General features: G+C 43.3%; 1 protein-coding gene across 5 annotated transcripts in view; it reads left to right on the top strand.

Moving 5' to 3' along the window:
* Window positions 1-1,602: 1,602 nt before the first annotated feature.
* Window positions 1,603-21,894, top strand: part of LOC134634711 (aspartyl/asparaginyl beta-hydroxylase-like) — a 44,099-nt gene continuing 23,807 nt past the window's right edge. The window contains exons 1-5 of one of the 5 annotated variants that reach the window (XM_063484048.1): window positions 5,293-5,459; window positions 5,572-5,789; window positions 8,814-8,996; window positions 13,108-13,152; window positions 15,140-15,208. In XM_063484048.1, coding sequence (XP_063340118.1) covers window positions 5,588-5,789; window positions 8,814-8,996; window positions 13,108-13,152; window positions 15,140-15,208 — 499 coding nt within the window. In that variant the 5' untranslated portion in view covers window positions 5,293-5,459; window positions 5,572-5,587. Of the gene's footprint in view, window positions 1,797-5,292; window positions 5,790-8,813; window positions 8,997-13,107; window positions 13,153-15,139; window positions 15,209-21,894 lie in introns of those variants that run through there. The other 4 variants (XM_063484051.1, XM_063484049.1, XM_063484052.1 and 1 more) reach the window with 4 other exon arrangements.

Raw genomic sequence — 21,894 nt, 5'->3', positions numbered from 1 at the left:
TGGAGTGGGTGGGAGGTATTGCCCAGTATTGTCTTAATCTTGGACAACATCCACCTCTCAGACACCACCCTAACGGAGTCCAGCTCCATCGCCACAACATTACTGGCCTTGTGGATCAGTTTATTTAGTCTGTTGGCATCTGCGTCCTTCAACCTGCTGCCCCAGTATGCAACAGCGTCGTGGATTTCACTGGCCACAACTGACTCATGATTGATTGATTGATTGATTGATTGATTGATCTGAGCCAGCAGCCTTTGAACAGCTGCAGTTAGGAGGATGTTTTCTTGCAGAGTTTTCTTCTAGGATGTGGAAAAAGCCTGATGGTACAACAACAGAAGTCTCACTTCTTTGATACTGAGGAAAGAATTTCATTGACCTCCAAATTTATCTTCTGAACATCTTCAAACTCTGTTTTGATGTGTCCAGCTGAAGAATAATGGTTGAACAAAACAAGCCTTTAACTAGTGTTTATGTGTGCATCGGCTCATAAGTTCTGCTGTATGTCTGACACTTGTAAGACAGACAAACATTCATCCTCATGGATGTCTCAGAACTGTGGGAGGAAGCCCGGGTTCCTGTACAGAAGCCACATAGGGACACGGATGGACTTAAACTCTCCCTGATGTGACCACTGCACCACTTATTTATTTATTTTTTCCCCACTGCAGGACAGAAATCATTCATTCTTGGGGAACATGGTCAGACTTTAGGCTGGAATTGATGCACTGCAGAGCTGCACCTGTTTATGATAGGCAGAACTATTAGTGTACTATTAAAAGTTAATTAAAGGTTCTCTTTACTCAGCTGCAGCGATAGGGCTCAGTGTTCCTCTGTGTTTGTCTCCATCTAGTGGACAATCACATTTACTACATGCCAGCTTGTTCCCCCACCTTCAATAAAACAATTGTTGTATTATTAACTGGGTCTGTTTATATTTTGCAATAAGAGGTGAACTAAGAGAGTTTCCAGCGACTGACTGTGAGAAGTTTTAGCATCACAAACAGGAGAAACTTTATTGTGCCAAAGAAAGAACCTCTCAGCAGAGGTGGTGGGTTTCTGGGAGTTTTGTGGAGATTTCTGGTGCATTTGTTTTTTAATTTTTGCTCCCTCAGCGTAGTTTGTCTGCACCACTTGTTTCATTTATAACCCTAAATCAATAATAGACCATTACTTCAGGTCTGAGTGGGCTATTTATATAGACCACAAAATAATTAATCAAACAACAAGAAATACAGTTTCCTAAAAGCTAATGAAAGTATTTTATTTACTTCATCGCGTTTCGGTTCATATGATCTAATTTAAAACCTGCTTTATTCCAATTTTAACTTTAAACCGTATCAACGCTATCAATAAAGGTTATTAAAACCCCATTAGTTATGTCCTTCCGCCCCCGATGTTTAAAACTCCTCTCCCTCTTCTGCCACGTTTTTGCTCCTCTCCAGATGGAGGAACGACACTGGGAAGCAGTGCAGGAATCTGATTGGTGAGAAAACACAAGAAACCGCCTGTTGCCCCACCCACACACTCATTAGGCAGCTCTGATTCGTGAACTACTAAGCCAATCACGGTTACCATGGACTTTGGCTTTGCTGGTATCCAAGTGAGGACGTGATTTTTGGTGAACGCGTCGTCGCTCCATCGCACAGAGCGGAGAGCAGAAAGCGAACAGGAGCTTTCACCGCGACAACCACGGCCAGGTTAGAGAGTCACCTCATCGCTGCTTGACTGAAACAAACATCGGATACTTTACGAAGCAATGGCGCAGAGAAAGAATCTAAGAAACCACTCAAAAAAAGGTACGTACCCTTTATCTGACTGGGTTCCCCCGCCTGAGTGTCTCTAATTCAGACTTCCGTTTAACATTCTGCAGTTTATAGCTATTTTCCGTCTTTGGAAAGGATCGCGTGTAGTACATCAAAAGCGAGAATATATTTTTAATCCATAAGATTAGTTCTTCGATTCGGCTAATACACTGATACGAAATATAACGTAGACTCCTACTTTCGGAGGTAGATCTCCCGTGGTTCCAACAGCGCAAAGTGCGCCCTGCCTGGCGTACTGAAGCGTCATTAACACGCTGTTAAATATCTAATTATAATAAACGAATCACAATTACTGTATTTTACTGAAGCCGAGTGGAGAAGTGGTTTTTAAATATTCCCGCAGATGTCGTATTTTATGTTTATAACTTGTAGGGCCGTCTCTAAACAAATGCATATTCGACTGGAAGAATTTTCAATGGAGTCTGGTTGGATGTTCTCGCGATACAAGAGAGCGGGACTGGTTTCGCCCCTTTCTCTGCTAGCGCTGCTAAATGAACACAATAAAGCAGACTCCCAGTTTAACCTCACTGATAAATCCCGGCATGCGCTGTGTGATTATAGCTTCATTGCCCATCGGTAACATGAAAGTGGTCGTGGAAACGACGCTAAGCTAACCTAGCTCCCATCAATAACAGCCTGCTAACGGCAGCTAACTTTCTCCCAGGCAGCAGTGAGGGGTTCATGTTATCTCTGTTATCTGTGCGGGAGTTTACTGGCCCCGCTCATTATTTACACATTTATAAGCCCGATATAAACCGGGTTATTCCTCACTGCAATCTGTAATTAATTTAAAGGGCAAAAACACATGAATCATGCTTTCACTGACATTCCTGAGACAGTCTGAGGTCTTTAAACAGGGTGTTTAAACCTGAAATATAAACACATATAATTTCACATCAAAGATAAATGTTGATGTTTCTGTCATTGTTGGGTGTTACAAAGTGCTCACTGCTGCTGTAAAATTCTAGCTTTTAAACATTTAACCTCCACGTTTCTCGCAGACATGCTTTCCATTTGTAACAACACATGCAAACATCTGTTAGATCAGGTGAGAGCAAGAATAACACCCGTTTGACATCCGTGACTGTGTGCACACACAACTCTGACACGCACATATAAATGGTAAATGGCCTGTATTTATATAGCGCTTTACTAGTCCCTAAGGACCCCAAAGCGCTTTACATATCCAGTCATTCACCCATTCACACACACATTCACACACTGGTGATGGCAAGCTACGTTGTAGCCACAGCCACCCTGGGGCGCACTGACAGAGGCGAGGCTGCCGGACACTGGCGCCACCGGGCCCTCTGACCACCACCAGCAGGCAACGGGTGAAGTGTCTTGCCCAAGGACACAACGACCGAGACTGTCCTAGCCAGGGCTCGAACCGGTAACCTTCCGATTACAGGGCGAACTCTTAACTCTTGAGCCACGATCGCCATAAACACACACACATAAACGCACACACACAGTGACGAGTGATGGATCGTAAGGATCTTATCACATAAAAGCAGAACTGGCTGTAATAAGGTACTCTAAGACCAGAGGAGCCTTTTCATGGTTGTTAATACAAACAGGAAGTTTGCTTTTTTTTCACAAACCATGAAGAGTGCCCCCATCCCCCACCCCACACGCGCACACACACACACACACACACACACACACACACACACACACACACACACACACATGTCTGGTTTGCTATCCTCGTGGGGACATCCCATTGACATAATGCTTTCCCTAGCCCCTTACCCTAACCCTAACCATTAAAACTGAATGCCTAACCCTAACCCTTACCCTAAACCTAACCATAACCTAATTGTAACCCTGACAGTAAAACCGCATTTTGAGTGTGAAAATTGCTTTCAACCCCGAGGGGACCTGGATTTTGGTCCCCACGGTGCAGAAAGTCCCCACCAGGATAGTAAAAGTCAGATTTTGGTCCCCACCAGGATAGTACGAACCCGTACACACATACACACACACACACACACACACACACACACACACACACATGTTACTAGAGCCTCTTTATTTTTCATGTGTCCAAATGCCCAAACATCATGTGTAACCCTCCATGCTGGTGCGAGCTTATAAACCTGTGATATGAGCACTGGGAATAATTTTCCAACCACTATGAGGAAATCTTGGCTGAATATAAAACCACCCGGAACAGCTGGCTTTTGATTTACTTGTTCAGCTGCTGTTTAAAAAGTGGTTGGAGACCACAAACAAAATTGTTGTGATTTCCAATCAGCCTTCAGTGTTGTTGTTAAGGAGACGGACCACTCACGGTCAGTTGCTGTCTTCAAAGCGACTTTGGTGGTTCGAGGTAGAGATAAAAGGGTAATACAGCTGAGTCGCTCTGCTATCAGTTCATTAGAATCAAGTTGGCAATTTCAGAAATTGCTCCACAAATAGTGATATAGTTGCTGAAGAGCAGCAATTTCACTGTAAAATGACACAGGTTATGTTTTTATACAGGCAGCCGAGTCGGCGTCCACTATTGGAAAGATAAGCTGTGCTCATCAGTGCACCACTATCACACTTGTTCTCTCTCTTAGTCTGCAAGATTACACTATTATGCTATTTCCATTTCGTTGTATATTCAGTACCAGTAGGCGCTTCGAGTCACGAGCGCCAAACGCAGTGATCTGATTGGTCAGATCTGTTTATTAAATATGAAAAATCGAGCATGATCCAAAAAAATTAAGTGCCTAAAATTCATCCTATTAAATTACGCTGTTGGCGATACATTAAGAGCAGAAAAATATTTTTAACACATGAAATTATTTGACCCATTTTATGTGTTTGGTCCATAAAGACCTCGAGAGTAAACGTTGTCAGTCTGAGTCGGACCGTACATTGACCTCTGACCTCTGGTCGTCCGGAGCCTGAACATGTGGGTCATACCTGCTGATACTGTCGTTACTCTTGTGTTTGAACCATCGCGAGCGCTTGAACTGCTGTTTGTATTCTCGGATCTCGTGTTTAAAACAGATCATCCAAAAATATTCGTATTTAGGGGAAAAACGGGCTCTACTTGCAGAACTGCCACACTTATGAGGGGTGTTATCCACCATTAACACCCACTTCACTCAGAGCCCCAACAGCTGTGTGAAGCGCTCTCTCAGGGCTGTTTTCATTGGTTCCCTGCTGTGGTTCAGGGCCAGTACAGCACCTTGGTTTTTTCTGGCGTGGCCGTACTACCTGCTGATTATTTCTGAAACGCCGCTTTATTTCAGGTGACACGGCCAACAGCTGAGAGAGTCCAGAAATGTGAGTGCCAAGGTTATGCGGGGGCTATTCTGTCCTCTCTGGCATCTCTCACCCAGCGTCGCAGGGTTTGTCAGCTCTAATAATAGTGTGGATCAGGTTCAGCAGCCCGTCACAATCCCTGTGCTGCTGGGAGGAAGAGGAGGAGGAGCTCCTTCACTCTTTGTCTTTGCTCGGAGACGCTGAGAGTCGCTGAAGCTTTTTGATGATCGGTCGTTTAGAGACTTTGTTCTTTCGGATTGTTTTTATCTCCTTCTGTCACTTCGTTGAGTTCCTCCTTGAACTTTTAAAGCTGCTTATTTGCCTTGTTGTCTTCAAGCACGCCGTCACCTTTTTGAGAAGACTGAGATAGTTTTGGTGCGTTAATCTTCGGCCTGTGACATCTTCAGGTTTTGTCCTGCAGGTCAGTTTCATCTTGTGCGTGAAGGAGCTTCACTTTCTGTTTTTAATGTTTTTGATGCTGGTTTAGTGTGGTGCTTCCGCCCATGGAGCGATACCGCCACTACGGCACCTCCTACACCTCCTCTCCTGGTGCAGCTCATGTAGAGGAGATCCACTCCGAGGAAGAGGAGGAGGAGGTGGAGGAGGTGATGTACACTGAAGAGGAGGTGGAGGAGGTGATGTACACTGAAGAGGAGGTGGAGCCGCTGTTAGAGGATGAAACGCAGCCTCTGCTGCAGGAGACAGGTAGGACTGAGGCATGCATGAGGTTTGATTCAGTTTAGGTTTGGCGCTCACCTGGTCGGGTTTGGCTCGTTTAGGAGGCGTGAAGGGGGAGGAGGAAGTGACACGTGCACAGAAGGAAGTGCAGCCTGTTATCCAGGAGACAGGTAGGACAGGCATGGACTGGCCCGGTTTGGAACACTTCTTAGAAGGTCAGAGTTTTGTGTGGTTTCACCTTGTATGGTGTGCAGTATGCTTTTAACACAAACTTGGCTACATCCTGTGGCAGCTTTTCACAATAAAAGCTGCCAAGATGAAACCTGGTGATGCTGTGAAGGCTTGTGGGGATTTTGGTGTGAAGCGAATGTGTCTCAGCATCAGTTTGTTGGGGTCGGTATTCAGATTACACGTCATCGTCGTGTCTAATCCAAAATCTTTTTAACATCAGGTTTCCTTTAAGTTTAAGCAGACTTTTCACAGGAGCAAAGCTGTTTCTCTGTAGGCTTCCAGCAGGTACAGTGATAATATTTTTATAGGAATCGTACAGTCGCAGTTGTTGCATCGCCCCAATTTGCAGTTACACTTTGATGAAGGTTACGGTGCAGGGTAGGAGGTCGCTGCGTAGCTGTGGATTGAATTTCCATCCAAAGTGTAAATTCCCAGTAACTCAGACAAAGTATTTGAAACCCAAAGTGACCTAAGTTTGCTTGAGTTTCTCGGGATTGTGGGACGTCAGGTCAGCAGTGATGAGGATGATTTACTGGGCTGTAAAGTCCACGTTCCCACCCTGAGAGAGGTGTGTGAGGGTCATGAGTAAATGTCCATCCCTTACTTGGATAGAGGAAGCTGCTATTTGCTGTGCTGTAGCAGTGCTTGGTTACACAAAGGGGATTTGTGTCTCCAGCTGGAATTGAACCAGCAATCATTTACTTAAACCCGCAGCAGGGTGTCCCACTGGGGGCACCGTGGCTGCTTTGATGACTTTGGCTACGTCCACACTGGCCCGGATAAATTTGAAAACGGAGTTTTCGTCTGAAAACGCTCCGCGTCCACACTGGCGTTTTCAGTCGTTTCCACAGAGTTGTGCGTCCACATTGAAATGACTGAAGCGCTTACGTTCCAGTCCTGCGCATGCGTGAAACGCAAGAAGATTGGACCTGCCTCATTTCTGTCTGCCATTTATTAGTTTCCGGCTCTTTGTAACGTCGCGGCAGAATGTCGAGGAAAAGCACCGAGTTTTTTAAATGGACTAACAATGAGCTGGAGTTGTTGCTGCGAGTAACACAAAAGTACAAAGTTGCAAAAGCGAGAGAGAATTAAAGAATTTGAGGAAAAGCTGTCTGGAGCATGTACAGACTGATATTAATCTTTAATAGGGCTGTCAAACAAAACTGCTGTATATGCCCTCTGCTATCTTAGTTTAATTGGTCACATGACTGCATCATATGATGCCAAAACAGAGAGAAAAATATGCGTTTTCAAACGGAAACGTATTAGTGTGGACGTAGCCTTAGAGAACCTCAACCTTTGCTCTTTAAACTCTAAAGCTTCAACAGTTCTTCGTCCTGGTGCCTGAACCAGGTGAGCTTCATGTATGTTGAAACTCACAGCACCTTAGCTGTGACCCACACACACTGACGGGTGTTAAAAAGCTGGTTTATCAGCCATATCAGGACAGAGGTGATGCTTTTTCCATCACTGCTGTCATTAACTGCTGCTTTCTATAGTCTTTAGTGCTTTTAGAGACACTTGAGGTGTTTTAACCGCACACGTGTTTAACACAGGCTCAGGCTATTTCAGGAGTGTTCTTAGTGACATTTTCACACAGTACAAAAGCAGACAGCTGTTCTTTATCTGCAGCCTGTTCAGTCCTGAAACAGCTGTTGTCATCTCTCTCTCTCTCTCTCTCTGTTGGGGTCATATTGACTCGGTGTCTCTCACTCTATTACTGGGTCGGGTTGCCCTTTGTGGAGCCATGTTGCCCCTCTCTCTGTTCCCTCTTTATTTTTCCTGGACTTTCAGACTTTCACCAGAAGTTTTCCTTCAGCCGACACTCCGACCTACAGTTTAATCACGTCATAGCGCTCTCTGCCTGTACTTCCTGTCTCGCTCTCCCACTCGGTCTCCTCGTTTTCCCAAAGCACTTAAAATAGTACGACAATGTGCCAAATCTGTCCTGAGGAAAACCAGCTGGAAACATGACGCCTCAGTCCACTAAGTCTGAACCCTAGTTACTAAAGAGGGCTTAAATCTGATCGCCCAGCTTCAGCCTGCTGCTGGTTACTGATTTCATAACACAATAATATGCTTGATTACCTGTGCAGGTAAGCAAGACTGGTGCACAGATACTGGTGCACATGCACACACTTCTGTCTCAGTGGAAGTGTGTGCATTCCTTATTTTCTGGTCATTTTGTAAATAAAAAAATATTTTTCTCTGTTTGCTGTTTAAGTTTCATGTTTTGTTTTGCTTTTTTGTTAATTTCATGAATAAATGTTTTCAGTGTTTTTGAGCCTCATAACTTCAGGAGTACAGGACATGTCCACATGACATTTTAAATTCTGATAAAGCTGCCATCAGGGTTTACGCCTGCTCCAGTCATTAGGTTTTGTTTGGCGATCAATCAGCACCAGTATTGTTCTTCAGCTCGTGCTGTGACGATAAAAGTTTGCATGCATTTTGTGAAATACACAAAACTTATTGCACGATAACATTTTTATTTTCAGTGGTGCAGATTTAAACCTGCGTGCTGTCGTCCTCTCTGCGACGGTTTGAAATAAAGACGTGACCCCAGTGCCTCAGATTTCACTTTATTCTTCAACAACAAAGCTCTGTGCTGTGTGATCTTGTCTGTCTGTGGGTGACATCAAGTGCAACGCGATACACCGAGTATGTTGCTATCAACACGTTAACTACTGATCTAAATCTGGCAGCAGGCGCGATCGTGCCTCGGTTAACACGTTCAAAAAAGAAATAAATGTTTCTCAAACTGGTTACTGACACCAGTGCAGTCGTTTTGGTATTAACATCAGCTTTTCACACCTGCAGAGGGGAAGACGGTGCCGGTGGAGAGCAAAAATGGAAAGAGGACAGAGGGAGGAGGTGGAGGAGATGCAGGTGGAGGCCCAAAGTACTCCGTGTTCACCTGGTTTGTGGTCCTGGGTCTGCTGGGAGTCTGGAGCTCTGTGGCCGTGGTCTACTTCGACATCGTGGACTACGACACCGTGATCGGTGAGTTGGAGGGTGGGCATGATAACATGGTGTAATTTAATGGAACCAGACGCATGATTGATTCAGTGCCCAATTTCCTGAAGCTTTTATTTTGAAGGGGTGCAGACTTTAAACAGCTAAAACCAGTGTGAGATGAGAGTGTGTTTTCTGGCAGAAGAGAGAAGTGGTTAACATGCATCACTTGTGGTTGTTTTGCAGAAGTAAAGCAGACATTCAGCATTTCATAAACCTCATCTTAATCTTCCTCCTGAATGAAGATGACATGCAGATTATCCTGTGATTATAAAAGTGAGCTCGGGTGAATTGCTCAACGTGTGGGCGCCCCACACATTACTTCAGTCAGCAAACAGGATAAATAAAACATCTCGCCAAGCAGCAGGCCGTGTTTAGTAACAGCACTCCATGTTGGTCTTTATTTACGGTCGCATGCAGTGAAAGTGGGATCGTGTGATAATCTGCCTGTTCAAACATCGAACTCTGAGGCAGCGCCTGGAGTTTCAAACCGTCCAAGTAAAGCGTGGCCGTTCTCCCGGGTGTTACAGTAAAGTTTAATATCCACGAAGAAGAGGAAGAAGAAGTTCACATAAAATTAGATCGTCTTTGTTTACACACCGAGTGGGTTTCTGAAGAAACGACACAAAATTCCAAAACTTTTTGTCGAGTCGACACGATGATGTCGTGATGTTTCTAAAGATGAAAATGAGGAAACAGATTCTGTGCTCGTGAGAAAGCTGGATTTTTAGTTTGTAGGCAGAGGCGCCCAGTGAATGACCCAGGGCGGATTCAAACCCAGGCCACCGTAGATGGGTCACCTGATCACTCCAGAGCGCTAAAGCAGCTCTGAGATCAGTTTTCCTGTGCGTGAAAGATGGCCTCCCGCCATATCTTCAGGCTGTGCGTTTTAGACCACTCCTGTTTATCTCGATCAGATGCTTTGATAACAGACTTACTGAAAGTTTTGATGTCAGATTGATAAACGCCTTATCTTTTATCTTATCTTTCACTTTCCCGCCTCTTTGCTGTGAGCTGCAGCACCACCTCGTCACTGTGTTGCTTCATAAGTTTTCACAAATTTGCTCCCAAACTATAAAAAATTATTTATGAGTTAAATAATTTAACTCTGGTTGGTACAGACAGCACAACATGTCTTTACTGACCCTGGATCATCATTTATCCTGACGCAGAGTTACCTGACCAATCACAGTGCTGTCCACTGATCAGGTTTATTCTCAGCTGTGGGCTCACCACAGTGGATCATGGAGCGTGTCACGGTTACATCTAAATGTTACAAGATGACGATCCTTAGCCGTCTTTTTCTTCCTCCGGGTTCGTCTCCAACGTGAGAGCAGCGTGAGAACGTTTGTGGAGTCCCGCCGTGTGCAGAGAAGAAGACGTGCATCTGTTGGCCTATTTGGTTTGGTTCTCAGCAGCATTTCTGTCTGGATCTCGAGCGTTCACACACACTGAAACACAATGTCAAAGTAGTGGTTTTTGTACAGGAACCCGGTGACTTCTTCATGTGGTTTGATGCCGAGTTTTCACAGTGCCTTCCTCTCAGTCAGACGTGCACAAACACAGCATTTCAAAAGTACAGTAATGTTTTGGTCTGTGTGCACAAATGTATTCCACACATACGTGCTGTGATTGAATGATTTAAGCAGCAAAAGCATCATTTAAATGTGCCGTTAGCCGATTGTGGGGAGCTCTGAGTGTCTGCAGCTTAAAGCAGTGATGCTTTTAGGTGTGCGTACCAAAAGGAGTGAGACAAGCCGGAGGAAGTGATCTTGTGGCCTGGAAATACACATATATGTTTGCTGTGGTCTGTGGTTGGTTGGGTTATTAACAGCTTTCATCCTGGCATACTATGTTACTGTCAGAAACGTATTAAGGTACAAAAAGCTTAAGTCTGTGGAGCTTTGGACGACCTCCGGAGAAAACTGACCCAAGATAGACCAAACCTCAAAGAGCCAGAGGGAAGTTTGCTGAAATGTGTGCTCGCTAGACTTTTGGTCACATTTTACAATCACTACAGTTTCAAGATGACTGAATATGAAATTCAGCCACCATTTCCTCTTCTGTTTTTGAGCTACTGACTTCAGTTAGGGTCAGTAAAGTAGTTTTTGGGGGATTTTTTTGGTTTTGTTTCTTGGGCTCTGACTGTTTTTCAGTCACGGCAACTTTGCTGTTTGATCACGCAGTTCTGATCAGTTCATCGTTGAGTCACAATTTCTGCAAAGCAGTCCTGAGATATCAGTCCCAAAATAAGACTGGAGGGTTACGCTTCCAGGTTAAAGAATGCCATCCGTAAAATCTGCACAGGAAACGCTGAAACCAGGAGACGGCTGCCACCTGTCGTAACTCACACACCTGAAAGCAACAAGGATGCGTGACAACGCAACAGCGGACTGATCTCAAGACCCTTGTTCGACTTCTTTGTGAGAAAATGAGTTTTTCTTTAAGTGAAAGGTAACAACAGCGAAAACGGCGACTCTGTCACATTACAAACTGATCCTCATCTCAAACTTCCCTCCGTCAGACTGATAAACGACTTCGTATCTGTAGACTTCATGACTCCATTGTGCACACACGTCGGCCACAGCTGTGAGCAACTTCCTGTTGAGATAACGGTGTCAGCTCTCAGTTACGAGGTTTCATTGTATGGAAATGATAACCACAGTGAGACAGGCCAGCGCTAACTGAGACGTCTGAATCAATACCGAACTCTGATGAGTCGCTGGTTTTTCTCTCAGTGGTCGTAATCATGAACAGGTTTCCTGGTATTTGTTCTGTGGAGTTGTTTATGAGCTGTTAAAGATGAAGCCACAATGCAGTTTAAAATCAGTCTTGTTTTATTGACTTTTTGTCATTCCAAACTCGTGCTGGTGAAAGTAGTGGAGAAAGCTGGTGGAAGTGACAAAGCGCCCCTAGTGGAAAAACCATGCAACGTCAACATTTATAACGTGGTTTGAAAGGTGTTCCTCCCGTCTCTTCCTTACTTTTTTCTAGTTTTCATTGACCATTTGTTACAAATACAGATACTAATGTCAGAACCTAGACAGTATGATGTCACAGATATCAACAACAAGTGATCAGAATTAAAGGCTTCTTAACCTGGAGGTGAGCGATTCAATGACCACCAATGGGAGTGATGGATGCTGCTAACTGACTTATGAGGGTGCATTAAATACATTAGAGGGTTAACTAGGCAACTGAGTTTGGGATTTTATGCTAGTGACCGACAGCCAGCCACGAAAATATGTAAAATATTAGTTTGTTTATATGTTTATAAATGAACTGGCCAGGCTAGCACTTTGCTCGCCACCTCACCTCTCTGCCACGTTTTCCTTTGTCCCCAAATTGGATTCAGGTTGATGGGTCAATAATTTTGACAGTTTAAATAGAAGCACAGAGCAAAGACTCTCTCAATCAGTCAGGTGTGCTGGAAGTGGTGGGAAAGTGCACAAACAAACAACTTTATTGGGGACAGCGGCTGTTTTTTGCTTTTTGTGGGCAGAGTCACAGAATTTGTGGTTGTACTTGTTTTTGCAGCTAGCATGCATTGTGTGTGTGTGTGTGTGTGTCCTGGAAGGTTTGTTTTTTCTAATGCTGATAACCATCGTTCAATAACGTGACTCACCGAGCAAACCGGTTTAAAACGTGGTCGGGGACAAAAACAAGTCTGCTGCTGTCTGAATGAACCAAACTGCATTTTGTAAATAAGAAAAGAATGTAGCAGAAAAGGTTGTTTAATGTCTGTAAGGCAAAGTGTCTCTGACACAATCTGCTCTGACAAGGAGGAGACTGTCAACTGAAAGCAAAATGAATGGTGAAGCATTACAGGCTGATATCTCCTCTGTGCATCGGGATCTGTTTAATAAAAGTCTTTATTTGCTGTGTAAACGGTGCATATGTGATATGTTTACATCCCGGCCCTTCACAATAAAAGCCTCTCACTTTGCTGGAGGTGTTTCACTGTAAAGCAGAACCATAAACTCTTTGTAATGACTGTGCTGATCTAAACAGTGACTCTGCAATGCTTTAACCTCCTGTGGCCTCTCTGTCTTCCTCCCTCCTCTTCTTCCTCTTCTCTCTGTGTTATCTCTGCACGCAGCCAGAGCTAAGGAGTTTCGTATGAACTTTTCTGAAGTTTTACAAGGTACAGTCTCAAAATTTAACCCGCCATAACTACACATCTCCATCCATCGTATTACACCCTGATTTCATCAGAGCCCACTGTGACTGCCAGCTGCAGGTGGAAGAATCACATTTCTGTTTTTAAAATAGTTTAAAATGAACTTTCGACAGAATGTGAACAAACAGCAGCTGTGAAGTTGTGTCCAAGATGATGAAGAGAGTTTAATTAGAGGCAGAGCTCTGCCAGATTGTACAGTGAGTTAATGTAAAGGAAGTTACATTGGTAACTACGGTTCTGTGAATACCTGGGTGACTTTCAGTGGTGGTAAACGAGGTGGTTACCTTGTGTCTCCTTGAGCTTGTAAATAAAGCCGCATGTCTGAGTGTAGGCCGCCTGCACGTGTACACTGTTGGTTACCACGTGGCAGGCAGCATCCAGTCTCATACCAAACACTCCAGGTGAGCAGCACGGCTGTTATCCAGGAACTGGCAGAGCTGTAGTTACCTGCATGACTTCCACTCTGTTTCATTCACTCCTGGGCTTCTCTCATAGATCTGAGTGTCTCTGCTTAAATCTTATCTTGTCCTGCGAGGAGACATGTCTACTTCATTTACTGTCACGGGACGTCAGGAGGGAATGGAAATAGAACCTTTATTAACTCAGTATGGATAGGTTTTTATGAAAATGGAATAAACAGAAAGTTAAAAGGTTAAGAGATCGGCTTCTGCCTGTGGCCTGGTCTCTGAGCTGTCAGCTGTAGAGATGTCTGCCTTCTCTTTAATATGATGGAACTAAATGGCAACAACCAAACCAACCAAAAGGTGCTTGTTTTATATTTTACTGTTTTATAAGTTTTGGTGGTCCGGCTAACTGAGAGGTCCACAAAACTAAACAGCAGCATTTTAAATGCTTTCGATTTGTGGTTTGAGTTGAGTCGGGGTCTGATCGGTGGGGCTGCTGCTTTATAACAGACATAATTCTCCTCATCACCACATCCTTCCTCTTTTAACAGAGACACTTCCTCTGTGCACTTTAACACACTGATGCATGCTTTTATTTTTGTGACTATTTTTGCCTTTATTTGATAGAGCAGCAGTGAAGCATAGGCATGGAGGGGGAAGAGAGAGCAGGGGGAAGACACACAGCAGAGGCCCGCGGGTCGGGCTCGAACCCAAACTCAGGCCGCCACATTTCATCGCCACCTGCACCCAGAGAGGATGCTTTTATTCCTGCACAGACTGGTGCTTTAGATGAAGTTATTCTGTTTTCTGTCACATGGTCTGAAGATAACTACCATTTTTTTTATTTGGAGGTAGAAGGAGACACTTTCAGTTCTTCTATTTGGAAAAGCTTTTACTATGTGACCCCTGACCCGGCCGGTCAGAGCTTCATTTATCACTGCTGTGACTCTGAAGCCCAACAATGGTGTTTGGACCGGCCGTGTGACGGCATCAGACAGAAAATGACCGAAACAAGACCGAAGGCCTGATTCACTAATGTGCAGCTAAACCATAAAGAAACCCTGACGAATTATTTATCCCATGCTACAGAGAGACGAAAAACATCAAAAACACACTTTGTTACATTTTTCTTTGTCCTTTTTCACCATCTGAGCTCTTGTAGTAACATCCTCTCATTACATTTTCTTCCTCTGCTGTGGTTTAATGGCACCAAATAGAGAACTGATACCATCTTAACAAAACTGGTGAATGCAAACCATGGATGGACACAGACATAGCCACCGTGATGTCAGCACAGCGATGAGCATTTTTCCTTTCTTTCTTTCTTTTTCTGGCGTTTTGAAACAGAATCCGACTCTTAGGATAACCAAAATTTACAACAAGGGCTTAAAGTTTTATTCAGTATGATCCAAGACGAGTGGCACATAGAAAATATGAGACAAAGAGAACTTTAAAGTGTTACAGTTGACTCTGGTAGCTGCATGCACAAACATGTTCGTGTTTTTCAGAATTTGTTGGTCTAACTTCATCTCCTCTTCCTCCTCCAGGTAAACTGATGGCCTACGACACAGACGGAGACGGAGACTTTGACGTGGAGGACGCCAAAGTTCTGCTTGGCAAGTCTGCTTTAATTTTGCTGTTTGCTGCCCGCTTTTCTGCCTGCCTGATGTGGTTTACAGATGTGTGACAGTGCCTCGGATTCAGAGATTAACCCGTCAAACATAAACTGAGCTTAAAACCAGCTGAAACATCACAGGAAGCCACAAAGCTCAGGTTTAACACAGAGTCAGCAGCGTGACTGCAAACACCGACGAGATGCTCAAAGATAAAAGTGTGTGGGCCACGAGTCCATTGCTAATGGCGAACATCATACATAGAGGAAAAAACCCTGAGATCAGATGGTGCTGTAAAACAGGGGAAGCATGCAAATATAAAGACGACGACTGCAGAACTGCAATAAAAATAAATGAAAATGAGCTCCAGCTCAGGGCCGGTTCTGACAGTTTAAATGTCCATCGCTAGCACAAAGACTCATCTACTGTATCAGCGTCCCTGCAGGTCGTTGCTAAAATCTATCAAGTATGAATTTATAAATCAAGAAAAGAAGGTCTTAAACGGTCGTGTTCCATGAGACACAGCAGGTGTGTTGTCATGTTTCAGGGTGTAGTTACGCGGCGTAAATTTTTGATCATTGGCTGGTTGGTTGGGAAAAAATGAGACACTCAGTATGGGTTGGATCTCCAGCATGAAGAGAAAGTGAGGTAGGCTTTTCCCACATGAAAGGAGGACGTCATGGTCAAGCTTCTTCAAGTAATTAGTAAACAGACATCAGCTGAACATCTGCATGTTATAAGAATTGACCTTTTTGTATGTTGTCATAGTTCTACTTCCTCTTTCATGGTAAGAAAAATAACTTAACATTTAAGCCTTAATGCATGGTTCTTAATTTAATCCACAGAACCTTCTCTGGTATATAAAAACAAAAATAAGATATACATAATACAAATATTCTATAAATTATACATTACAGATGCATATTATTACAAATCCCTAAGCCACACAAAGCTGGCACAGCAGCCCTTCAGCCTTTCTCTGAGACATAGGGTCGTTCGGTAGACGCTCTGGCTCGAGCTGCTACTGCTGGACACTTCTGAGATTGGGTGGTTCGCTCAGGTCTTACTGGGTGGAGACCACGGGGCGCGCTGGAGAGATTGTGTGTCTCAGAGGGCTTGGGAACGCTGAAGGATGTGCTCAAGGAGAGGTCAAGGAAAAGGAGGTTCAGCTCGCTACTCCCATGACCTCGAACAACATAAGGAGAAAATGGATGGAAAGATAAACGTCCTGTAAAGCCAAGGAGTTTCACAAATCCTGCACAATAAACAGAGAACATCAATGATCAGAGTGCTGAAGGGATTAATACACCTTTGAATATTTGTATACCTAAGTAGAACTAGAAAACCAGACTATGTTCCCTCATTTCTACTTAAATTTAGTGTATTGAGGTCTCAGAAGGGCCTTAAACACCGTTCATTATTTCACTGGTTCAGATTTAGCACTTAGTGTTAGGTTGTTTTCACAAAACCTCGACTTGGCTCACTTTTAAACAATTAAAGGATTGTGAACATTTGTGACTACTAGAGCGGCTTTTTTACGCAGCTGTCTCCAGTTTGAAAACTAGTGTTTAAATCAACCACAGCACAGCCCGCCTCTGATCTTCAGGTTGAAATGGATCTGCTGCAGCTGCAGGGATCGTTTTCTGTTTCCATGACTTGTAGCTTTTTTTTTGGACACTTTCGTTTGAGTTTCTCAACAACTCTCATTGCTTACCTTCAACAAAAGCGGAACTTTTCATTTGAAACCTTCTGTTTATGTGTCTCAAAGATCAGTTTTCTGCTCTGTCTTTCACTTCAAGGATGATCTTATTATTTATGAAACCGAGAGCTTTTACTTTTTTAGGTTTTGTTGTCAGTAAACTGAAGACAGTAACCAAGAGTGCAAACAGGAGGTGGAGGTGTTTTCAGACCATGGCAGCTTTGCGTGATTCCCAGTTTAGAATAATCCTTCTTTGTCTGGGCTGTGGTGCAACTCCATCCGTTCATCTTATGTCTGATCTGAGCCACTGTAGCTGCTCCCTTTAAGCAATGTGGGTGGGGCTTGTGTGAAATGACCATATCAGGTTAAACCCTCCTTGTGACATCACACAGATCTAAGAATAGAAAAAACTGCTTGAAACTGAGTGTTTAGATCAATCTGCCAACTCATTGTTTGAAACTTTGTTAAAAATAAACATCCAGAGTTAGAGGTAAATGACCGGAAATAAGAAATGTATTTAGTCTTTATTTTGATAGGGCCAGGCATGTATTGTAACAACAACAGAGTGTTGATAGCATCCGCTGGCAGTATGAAGTCTTAATGGGAAGCTGTGTTATAGATGTCGTGTTTGAAGTAGACTCAGCAGGAATGTGGCCGCCTCTGTTCGTTTTAATTGAGCGGACGTCATGTCAGAGGTCATCTGACGTGGTTGAGACAGGAAGTAAAATCTTTATTAAATGTCTATAATTCATCTTTAACTCACTATCTTTCTCTTGTCCCGTCTCATCACCCTGTATTTATTTATTTTACCATACTTTTTTGTTCCAGTTTACTCCCCCCGTCCATCCTCCCTCCATCGCATCATTTCCACTTCTTTTCCTTTATAATTTCCTCCTTTGATCCCCTCTGCACTTCCACCCTTCCCTTTTCTTCTCTTCCTCTCTCTTCCGTCAGGCCTGACCAAAGATGGCAGCGGTAGTGCGAATGCCGAGTCGCTCGAGGAGGTTCTTAATATTTTAGCTGAGGAGGGCTCTGATTGGATCTATGGCTTCTTCACCTTCCTTTATGACGTAGTGTCCTCGCCCTTAGAGCCAGGTGAGGAGGAGGAAGCGGCGGCCTCTGAGATGATGAAGGAGGAGGAGGAGGGCGGGACAGCCTCCTCGGATGACGGGGAGGTTAAAGGGGTTATACTGGACCTCCAGAACCAATAGGAAGCAGAGACACAGGCGGTAGGGAGGCTGCCTGGTCCCGACCAGACTGGGATGTGCTGTAGCCCAGTATGATTGGAGGAGGCCAAACAGGGCAGACTGATCCGAGTTTTAATTTAATAAATACGAAACACCACAAGCAGGAAGAACTGAAGGCTGAAGTGATTCCAGATAACGGTCGATCTATGGGACTGATTCGTTTGTTTGACATTAACAGATTTTCTCCATCAGATAAAAATGTCCTGCAAGGTCAGAGGTCAAACGGTAAAGCAGGTCCTAGTGGCAACTGGAGGAAAACTGAGAGAAATTCATTTTTAGGGACGATAACGAGTTTGAATTTAACCCAGCTGTTACCTCCGCTCTCATTCATGATAACATTTTTAAACAGACAGAAGACGTAACCGACCGACCGTGAACAAAATGTAAACTTGAAGTAAGAAACAATGAAACGAGTGCTTTAGTGCTGTAGCTGTACCGTGCGGAGGGTCGAAAGTGCCAGGATAACAAAGTAAACAAGCCAGTAAATAATTCACAATATAGAAATAAAATACTACAAGACACCACTGACAACCAGTCAAAGGGAAACAAATAAAAAATAATACAATGGAAAAATTCAGACTAAATTTATTCAAAAGGGAAAGTAATTATTGTCACGTTTTCTGAAACTAAAAGCACATTTATTCATTTCTGTATAATTTATGATGCATTTAACAGTGAAATATTCAATATATTAGTCATTTAATTTGTTAATTAATGTTGACATTTTTGGTCCTCCGTATCAGCGTTATGTAATATAAAATCAGTTATCCTAAAATATCTGTCGTCACAGGTCAGTTTTATAAAAACTCAAGGACACGATCTTTGATGTCACAGAGGGCATTTATCCTCTTTATTCACCTTTATTTTTCTCATTTTTGTACGCAGCATAAATGTGTTTGCCTTTTATGACGTATTTTATTGTGCTGGTGCAGTTTGCAACATTTATTTAGTTTTGTAAATACATTTGTGCGTTGCTGTTAAATGTAATGTATTTGAGCCCATAAGCTGTTGTGATTATTTTCTCTGCAGTAAGCTTGATTCAGAGGATTTAAATCTGCACACTGTGCGTCTACGTTTCGGTAACAAAAAGCAGGGGTGTGATGTGAGTGTCCATCACGTGGTTTCATTCGGGTCAGTTTTTAAATCTTTACGGCGATGTTGCTAAAACTGATCAGAAATCTGTAGTTTGAAGCAGTTTTTGGTGCTTATTTGTGGTGTGTGCTTCTGCATTGTTACGTATTGTTTATGATCAGTTTGCAGTCATTTAATACCAGTGGCGCAGAAACATAACTCTGACTCTTGTGAGGTCACTCGGGAGTTTCCAGGGTTATAAAGAAGGTTTGCTGTTTGTGGTAACTTGTGCTGCTGGCCTAACCTGCTTCACAGCAGATTATTGCTGAGATAAGAGATCAGCTAGTATGAAATCACCACCTCTCTCAAGTCCTGCAATGATCCCTCAGAACTCAGAGCGTGGATCATAAGAGGACCAAAGATTTTTAGGTTTAAACTTCTTACGTGTAAAATCATGGTTACTGTTCTATAAGCTCAGCGTGAAATCCTAAAATAGAGCACTTATCACTCGTATGTGTTGACTTCTCTCTTTACTTGTTCATCAGCACGATTGCAGCTGAAGGTCTGCTTTCTAAACTCTGCACAGGTTTAAGTCACCAAGAGAAAATATCTCACATTCATTAATGTAATATTAGCTGTAACTGTGTCATCATGACAGCTGTGATAATAATGACTCTGTTAGCTTACAGCCCTTCCTGGCTTTAAATAAACTTTATTAATATACATCATGCACACACGCTGCTTTTTTCTTTGTTTGGAGAGTCGGTCGCTCTGCAGTCTGCAGACACGTCCATGTTTCTGATTGGTCAGATGCTGCATCTGAAAAGCTCTGTTCCCTGATGCCTGCACTGCACAGCAGGCTCAACATAACCCGATATCGTCACCATATCTGGCTTCAGTTAACCCAGTGGTTCCCAAACTTTTTATGCTAGAAAAATGTTCGCGCCCCCCGTAGGGGGTGAGCCCGACACTTTGGGAAGCTCTGCGTTAACCTAACATCAGCTATCAGGTGGTTATCAGCCGCTGCTCGTTTGCTTTTCTTATTAACACTTTGTGCATTTTAACAAAATTTATATTTTTCTGCCTGTAAAACACTAATGTGCACATCTTATGTTTGACCTCTCACCTCACCTTTGGATCACTTTTTGGGCTTTTTTTGTGTTCAAAGCTGCAGACGATTAGAGCAGTGTTTCCCAACTTTTTGAAGCCACGGCACATATTTCACATTAGAAAAATCACACGGCACACCACTGAGCAAAAATGTCACAAAAAGCATATTGATTGTTTTCCCCCACAGATCAGGCATAGCAGAATTGGCTCAGTTTGTCCCCAGTGTACCTTTTTTGCTTTCTTCTGACCACTACCCATGCTAGGGCCTTCATCTGGGTCAGTTTTCTCCAGGACCAGGTCAGACTGACTACTTTTTCTTTTCAGATATTTATCTATCACTATTACGGCTACGTTGTCTCACAGCGTGACTGTTATGCAATTTCTTCTTCGTCTTCTTCTGTTTTACTGGCAGTTGGCAACCCTTTTGATTAGAGCAGGTAGTTGTACTGCCCTCTAGTGGAAGAGAATGTAATTGTTCTGCCTGTCACTCACGCTGGTCACTGAGAGTACTAAATAATCATTTCTCACGGCACACCTATGTGCCACGGCACAGTGGTTGGGAAACACTGACCTAGAGGATGCAGATCACCTGTGATGAGAAATGTAATAAAGTGCAGATCAGATCAAAGACGCATCAATTATTTTCTCTACGGTCGCCTCGTACATCTAGGCTTCGCCAATTATCAACAAAAAATGTGGACGGTGAACAGATAAAACAGTTAATATATGAATTTTTCTAAAATATAAACTTGTAAGTGTTTGAACTTCAAACCTTCGTATTATATGGTGTTGTAAAGAAAGCATAAGAGCATCTTCACCTCAGTTATAATTTGCTTTTAGGGAGTGAACCATAAGGATGATATGTCCTGAATGGATTTTTGTTATCTCATTTAACAGCAGTGTCTTTAAATAGTCCTGTTATTTATGGAAACTTTAATTGTAAATGTCCTTTATGCATGACTGAAAGTCTGATTAACAACCTGTTAAGATGGTCTAAGGAGCTTGGAAAGAAAAGCGTCTGGACTTCTTTAGGGCTTAAATCCTGGGACTCTCCACCAGTTGCTCTTAGAGCTGAAGAAGCTTCTCGCATGAAACGTCTTCAACAAAACTAAAGAAGTCCAGACGCTTTTCTTTCCAAGCTCCTTAGACTACGATGACCTGGATGAAAGAACCTTCGAAGACAACCTGTTAAGATCTCGGTCTGATTCCTCCTAAGGTTCAACAAACTTCGTCTGTGCAGGAAAAACCTGCACGAGCATAATTTGTTTATTTATTTTTGTCACAGCTGATTGTGTTTACCTTCCTTTTATTCTGTGCATCGGTTCAGATGATAAGAAGTTAAAAGGCCATGCTCTGAGGAGAGACAGGCTGAGGAAAGGTAGTGTACAGAGACTCTGTGTTTGTGTTTGTGAGGTCACAGCCTGCCGTGCGCTCACCTGACAGGTGTGTCTGCTTCTTAAACCCTGTAGAGGAGCAGAAAGAGGTGAAGAAGAGAGGGAAAAGGAAAGGTATCTGCACGACTCCGTTTGATGCTGAGTGACTAACTGAGCACATAACAGCCT

The sequence above is a fragment of the Pelmatolapia mariae genome, linkage group LG9, assembly GCF_036321145.2.
Source record: "Pelmatolapia mariae isolate MD_Pm_ZW linkage group LG9, Pm_UMD_F_2, whole genome shotgun sequence".
Classification (NCBI taxonomy): domain Eukaryota; kingdom Metazoa; phylum Chordata; class Actinopteri; order Cichliformes; family Cichlidae; genus Pelmatolapia; species Pelmatolapia mariae.
This window is presented reverse-complemented; position numbering and strand designations above follow the sequence as displayed.